General features: G+C 41.1%; 1 protein-coding gene across 2 annotated transcripts in view; it reads left to right on the forward strand.

The window, feature by feature from the left end:
* The window catches only part of septin8a (septin 8a), a 29,511-nt gene extending 22,051 nt beyond the window's left edge, over positions 1–7,460 (forward strand). The window contains exons 9-10 of one of the 2 annotated variants that reach the window (XM_086177334.1): positions 719–888; positions 6,852–7,460. In XM_086177334.1, the coding sequence (XP_086033460.1) occupies positions 719–888; positions 6,852–7,020 (339 nt within the window). In that variant the 3' untranslated portion in view covers positions 7,021–7,460. Of the gene's footprint in view, positions 1–718; positions 889–2,472; positions 3,278–6,851 lie in introns of those variants that run through there. The other variant, XM_086177335.1, reaches the window with a different exon arrangement.
* The last annotated feature ends 246 nt before the right edge of the window (positions 7,461–7,706 follow it).

Below are 7,706 nucleotides of genomic sequence, written 5' to 3' on the forward strand. Positions count from 1 at the left end.
ACCTCAGTTTCAACGCTAAACTGCACTGGTTAAATAGTAAGAGCCTTTTAATCGCTTTAAACTGGTCACTTCACATTTTTTCATATTGTTTATCACACAATCGCTATTTGTTTGGACTTTGACGTGACTGCACGCAAAACAACATTTTCGACATTGGTTCCCGCACAGATCACGTTCAGTTTTCGGTATTTGCCATGGATGAGCTACTAATGTGATAGCCATGATGCTTGTCCGCTGCATCGTTCAAAAAAAAAACAAAAGTTCAGAGCCTTCCCATCATGCCAGTGTTACCCTCCTTTTAACTAAAAGATTCGTTCCGCTCCAAACGTGCCTCAACATGATTTATAACATCAGGTCTTCAAGCCATTCCAAGATCATTCTGTAAGTTATGTGGGCATAATGAATAGTCACTATTAGCATAACCATAGTCTGAATTTTGCCTGGAGGAAGGATCAGTAGAGGATATGGAGGATGATTTTTTTTTTAATATTTTTTTTTTAATATCCTGTTGGAGACTCTGCTTGAATGACGAAGCTGATGGTGGTCACGCTTGCATAAGTGGCTCCTCTCAGATTAGGGAAGATTATTTGATAATCTAAAAAAAAGCATCCGTCATCGCATCGAAACATCCACTTCCTATTCTGACTTCCTGTATGTTCCGTTTTTTTTTTTTTTTTTTTTTGCGCCCCTCCGCCCTTTTTTTTTTCCTCCCCCGCAGCTGCATGACAAGTTTGAGCAGCTGAAGCGGATGCATCAGGAGGAGAAGAGGAAAGTGGAGGAGAAGAGGAGAGACCTGGAGGAGGAGATGAACGCCTTCAACAGGAAGAAGGTGGCAGCTGAAACACTCTCCTTATCTCAGCCCCTCAAGAAAGACAAGGACAAGAAAAAGTAAGTGTTTTCTATTCTTCTGCTCGTCTCCATTTGCTATTAGAAGCGGTGCCTTAATTCAGGATTTTACGCTTTTCCCTGTGTTTCTTTTGCTCTGAAACCCCTGTTAAGAGTTTAGTAGGAGTTTAGTTTTTCAGCCTATCCCCGCTTCACAAGCATCTCCGCTTTTTTGAAAGGCTTGGCATGTTCTGAGGAAACCCCAAGCCCCCACCCCCCGTAGTCCTGCCCAAGCCCAACATTTCCTGTCCTCTCAGTCTTTCCCCTTCCCGTGTTCTTATCAAAACCGCACGAGCGACTAAGAGGTTTTGTTCCAGATAGGAGATGAGAGGGCTCACACAAGCCAGGATGGTTCTTTGATTTGTCGTCGTCTATTGGTGTGTAATGTGCACCCTTTGACACTACTACAACCTAGGCTATATACATATTAAACCAGTTAACTCCAAATCATGCACGTCACTGCACCGTGGGACAGTTTTCTCGAGACGCATTTATTTTTCACCTGCTTGATAGCCATCCCTTTCTTTTCAGTGCCGTCTGACAACCAAGTTATACAATACCAGATCCACCATTAAAAAAAAAAAACAACCCGGTTAGCATGATGCTGCTGCTGCATCCGTTCCAAAATATTCTTGTCCAATGGATCTTTCATGTAGTTTGATGACTTCAACCGGACACTCAAAGGTCAAAGGTCAGCCAGCCAAATGATGATGCCTTTAAGAGGCTACCGGCCCTCAAGGAGGGATTGAATTAGTTTGCATTGTTATCATATTATAATTTAATTCCAAGTCACATATTTGACATTGACGCCTTATCTTTAACTTTTTTCTTGTCTTAAAAACCAAATATCCTATCCTAGGCCTTGTCTCTTTAATGCACATTATGGCTGAGTTCACTTATCTAGAAATTTAGACAAGTAGCACTTGACGACTCCACTGCAGTCGGGGGCCATAAAACTCGCTTTCAACGTCTCAAAAAACTGCACAGGCTCCCCATCTCAATATATCATAGCTCTGCTTTTTGACAGGCACCGTCATTACGACACGACCTCACTAATTCTCCTGTGGCTGAATGGGGAAATTCTTTCAGCAAAGTCTCAAGATGTTGTGGAAAGTCCTCGCCAAAGAGAGCAGGGGAAGCTGCGCGCGTGCATGCGGGTGTTTATTTCCTCCTATTTTAATGGAAATCCAGTTAATTTTCAAGGCCGCACTGAGAATAAATGAGGGTAGTGGCTACCTTGGAGGTGGAAAAATTATTTACAACTTCTTTCTTAGTTGCCCAAACGTGACACTGGCAGTAGGAGACTTAATGCTGAGGGTTTAGGTTTTGGAGTAACCAGGATTTTAGCTCCATCTTGTGGTGGTCTAAGTGTCTTGTCTCTCTGGGACCAAGTCAGAAAACTTCTCTCCCTCTTTTTGTTTTTATCTTTGAGAATCTGCACATATCATTTTGAGTTTAGCTTCAATAACTGAGTAATTTCTCCTCTCCGCCTCAACGCCTCTTGTGTAAATGTTTTGATTTAATCTCACCAAGCGCTTGCTTATTCTTTTAATTTACGTTGTTTATGATTTTGTCACTGTTTTTCAGTTAATTTATGGGCGCTGTTCACCCTCCTCCCACACACGACCATGGATTTGTCCTCCATCATCATAGCAACAACACCACCTTTTTTGTGTTTGTTTTGTTTTTTTTATATATGAATATAATTTTTTTTTTTTTTTGTTCTGACATTCCATCTTGACATTGTGCACATGGACCAAAGACACTGAGGATGATGATGATGAAGCCACAGTGAAAAGCATGGTGGGAGAGAATGAGTGTTCACTTGGCCAGCGGTGGCAGTCTCATTTATTCAGGACCATTCTTTTTATGTTTATTTTTTTTCTTCTTTCTCCTTTGGACACTTTTATAATATATGTATACATTCTGTCTCTCTGTGTTGTGACTTTATGATTTTCAGTTTTTGTGTTTTGCCATCACTTATTTACACAGAAACGAGAGGATCCGAACCCACTAATGAACAGTTGCTTCTCAACTGTTTGGTACTAGAGTATAACACAACTCCGGCAATACACAAAAATGATAAACAATGTAGGGTGCTCTTTTTTTTTTTTTTTTCCATGTTAACTCAGTAATGTATGTGAATATTTTTAGAGCTTGATCTGCCTAATGTACTATGCAAAATGTACTACTTTTTGAATATTACTATTGTTAGATGTAAGTGATGTAATGGATGGAGATATATATATATCTAATACAGCCCTGATACATACTCATAGTCCCGATTCAGGAAAAACACAAAGCCTCAGCTCTCTGGCAAGGACTTTGCACACAGAGGAATAAAGCAGCTGTATTTACTGCCGTTTGAAATAAATGCGAACCCCCTTCCCGATGTGTGTGTCTCTCTGCCATGATTTGTTTGACATTCAAGTGGAAGGAGATGAAAGTGTAACTGGAGCAGGCGAAAGAAACTTGTCCTCTGTCTGCATCTGAATGCTCTTGCGTTGCACGCTTTATCGTGCCTTTTTGCATGCAATTGAAAGAAAACTAACCACAGGTTTGATATGCACTTCTGAGAGTTTCCGGGCAAATGAGTGCAGGACTGTTACATTGAAATTGTGTCAGTTGACATACTTTGTGTACGCACACACATGCTCACTAAGTTTTCTTATTTCGAATGTGAAGACTTAAAAGTTCCTGACCGGCAAGGGCTTAATTCAGGAATAGGCTTTCCATTGAGTTAAAAACATTACCAGACACATTAAGGCAGTGGAAACTGTTTGTTAAAATGGAGAACTGTTTGGATGTGAAATGGCCACATGCAGCATGAGTGACTCATTAATATTATATATAGTATTATTTTTCACAATTAAATGTCATGCATTTTTCAGTTGAAATTACCAGTTAGCACTTCCTCTTAAACTTGACAGGAAGCCCTTTCCCAAAGCTGAGATCATCCCTTAGTTAAGGCTCTATGCTGACAGTGAAGTTCTGCCAACACTGTTATTAGTCTTCCCACTGCATGCAGAGTCTCTGGATCTCAACCAGCATCACAGTCTGTTCGGAACTATCGGCTCGGACATCCTTCTTTTTATTACTGTTTATGTGTAAAAATGGTGATGACTGCCAGTTCTATATGCAGAATGTAGTTGAAAACAGGATTTTCTTAGTTTGATGCAGTTGAATTCATAGTATTCAGGATGGTCAACAAAAACTGCAAAATGAACAATCTGCATGACACCATTCTTTATAGTTAAACTCAGTTTTTTTCATCAGACAAATAGGATAGCCTAGTTTTTAGTAATATGTATAGCCATTAAGATCAGGGGAGGTTTGATGTTCTTTTTTACTGATATGCATCTACAGATGAAGATATTTACACATTTACATTTCTCCTGGTATCATTGTTTAAGTGTTTTCCAACATGAATTACATAACAGGGCAATAAATCAAAAATAATTTACCAGTAGTTGCAGTGTGAAACTTTGATTTTGAGTTAAAATCCTAGTTTTTGTATTCGATTTCAATTTGAAACACAGATTTAGCTCCTGTTAATCTGTAGCACTAAGTGTTTTTTTTTTGTTTCCAATGTAACACAGTAGGGGTGGCATGGGGGTGTGGTGGTTAGCGCTTCCAACTCCGCAAGAAGCTTCCTGGTTTGATTCCAACAGTGTCTTTCTGTGTGGAGTATGCGTAATCTCCCTGTATCCATGCCGGTTTCTTCTGGGTTCTCCAGTTTTCCAGTCCAGAAATATGCAGTTGGTTCATTGGAGATGCTAACTTGCCCAGACATGTGAATTGTTATATGTCTCTTGAGTTGTGAATGAGAGTGAATGGTTGTATTTCTACATGTGGCCCTATGATCGAATGGCGATTAAGGGTGAACTCTGCCTCTCACACAATGATAGCTGAGTTAGGCTCAACCCTCAACCCCAAGTGCAGATAATAATAAATAACTGCATTAGTTGGGTTTTTGTTTCATGAGTGCCCAAATTTACTGTATTTTAAAAGGAAGCAAATATTTGGTATTATTAAGGTATTCAACAGTGACCCCTTAAAAGGGATTCCAAGTTTCACTGACATGCCATATACACCTCCACCCCCTGAGAAAGAAAATTACCTAACAAAATAATCACAGTTTGGACAAGTAAATATTTCTGAAGTTGTAACTTTAATTCATGATTAAGAAAACAAGTAGCTGCCACAGTTGATGAAGGAATATTAAAATGAAATGCATCTCATTCAGACATCCAGTGTGACTGGATTCTTAAAAGCTGGCTGGAGTTGAGGACTGATGCCAGTTCACATTTATGAGATTGGAATATCTTTATACAGTAAAACCAGCCTTGAGAAAAACAGGACAAGGAAACTGTTAAATATGTAACAATTAAGCTGTATGGCACAGCATCTTCAAAGATGGCTTGGTACCAACACTTCATGGACTCGATGGAACCAACTTGACAAAGTTGGATGTTCACAGAATGAAATGTTTTGAACAACTTCTGATGCATTCTTACAGTAACACTGAAGGACTGATGCACCTCTGGTGCTAAACTGTTCTCCCAAAAGTACACCGGCTGAAGTGTAATGATGAACACATCAAGGCAGTGTTCGGTTTTGAAATTAAAGCTTATTAAAAACATTAACAAGTAAATATTTAACAGCACAAGAGTTAATTACAAATAAGATTAAAATAAAGGGATTATGAAAAAGTCTGCATTAAAAAGTTCATCTTTCTCAAAGTGCTATATAATAAATCAAACGTCAAACATAAAGGACCGTTTCTGACCTCACCCACAAACAAAGCTGCCAAATAGTTTCTTTACTTTCTACCTGTTGCCTGATGAACAGATGAGTTGAAATTAAGGAAAAAAAAATCCAAGTAGAGAATTAAAATGGACAAAGAGCTGTTTCTAGAGACACATTCGGTTCTTCACTCCAGCTGCCAATAGGTTTTGCATCAAGAGGTTGACTCCTCACGCTCCTCGATAAATGCGCAGAAGACTTCAGTCTGACTTCAGTAAAGCCCATGTGCATTTCTCTCTAAATGAATCTTAATTTATTTTCAACATGATCATCTCTTTTCTTTTTCCTCCTGAAATGTTTGTCCTAGGATGTTTTAAATTATGGATAATTGGACTTCTTGATATTGGAAACAACATTGTGCACTTGTAATAATAATAATAATAAGGACGGCTTAAATGTCCTAGGTAGCCGGAGGGTGAAGTGGTGGGCAGGGGGAAACATTTTTCAGTGAGGGATCAAACAGTCCCTCACTGCTGCTGGCCTCTGGGGTCGTTTCTTCATTGTACAACCGCTTGAGACCGTCGTAATACTCATCTGTATCGCCCCGCTCCTCGCCAACACACCCTGCTCGGGCCTGGCTGAGGGGCCGTGAAATGCTCCTGACTCGCTCCTCCTTCTGCATGTGGGCGCTGTCGATGATGTAGACGGCGTTGGCCGGCAGGGAGAACTCCCTGCTGTGTAGGTACTCATCCACCGCCTCTTTGCAATGGATGAACTCCACACTGTCGACCTGAGAGAGCGAAAGCGACAAGCCAGGAAAACATCAAAATATGATGTATGTACGGGTTAAACACTCTCAGCTGGGAGATGATTCACATAGTTTTTAGCGGTCGCACAAATCATAAATAAATCATTTTTCAGGGCCCTGCGTTGTGTAAAACGGATCCAAGTGATTTGCGATCACGTCCAAGATTTCTGAAAAGCATTTGCAGATTCATTTTTTTGTGTAGAAGAAAACAAATCGCCTGCATTGGATCTGAATCAGTTTTTGATGATCAGTCTGTCCTGTCAAAATAGAGCCCTTTCTAAATGATAAAGATTTCTGCACAGAGTACACTGGAAATTCTTAAATACACAAATCATGGATTACTATTTATGCTGAAAACATGATTATGTATAATCTCATAGCTGTGTATTTCCTTTACCTGCGCGCTCTTCAGCAGGTCCGTCATCACGGAGAACCAGTCGGGGGTGAGCGCCTCCAGCTCCAAGGTGATGATGGCCAAGGCCAACGTGGAGCCCCTGAACTGCCAAAGCTGGTGGCAGGCTATACAGTGCTGCACCTGCCTGGTCCACAGCGCCGCCTGGAAGCCCGGCGGCGTCTTCTGAGGTCCCAGTCTGACTGGGAGACAGCCGGGCTCTGTTGGCGACTCCAAGCAGGCACCGGAGCTGAGACCGATGGATGGAATGAGGTGAGGGTGGCTGGAGATGAGCAGAGCGTGAAACTAGGGACAGGGACGAGAATACGAACAAAGAGGAGCAAGACCAAAATGTTACCACGTTATGATGTCATCCTTGTCTCATTGTCTCACAACTTTCATCTCTGACCTCTCATCAGAATCAGAATAATACGTCGTCGTTCACATCAATACACACGTGTGCGTTTTAGAAGCAGCCATTTCTGATCGAAACATCAGCACAGCATCTTTTTGACCCAACAATCATGGTAACTTTAGCAGGTCACTTTTAGCTCAAAGTTGTGTGCGGGACGACAACCTTGAGCATTAGATAAAGAGAATTATATCAGGCTTTACAGAGATCCCCCCCCCCCCTTCTGCCCTGCCTTGCTGGAGAAACCATAGTAATCTTGTTTGTATTGTATTATGTGCGGTGCGTTTCATGTTGCCCTTGTAAGCACGTACCATCAAAACCCATTCCGGGTGGAATTTATTCTGAGTGTCAAATTAGCGAGTCAGAAGCTTCTGTAATCAACTTTTCCCCCAGTTGCAGTCAAACTGAGGGTCTTTGGCAAGGCATCGCATGCCGTGGGAACTCAGGTGGTTTTTCCACTGCGG

This window comes from Fistularia commersonii, chromosome 29, assembly GCF_037954325.1.
Source record: "Fistularia commersonii isolate RoL2024-O1a breed Wild chromosome 29, RoL_Fcom_v1.0, whole genome shotgun sequence".
Classification (NCBI taxonomy): domain Eukaryota; kingdom Metazoa; phylum Chordata; class Actinopteri; order Syngnathiformes; family Fistulariidae; genus Fistularia; species Fistularia commersonii.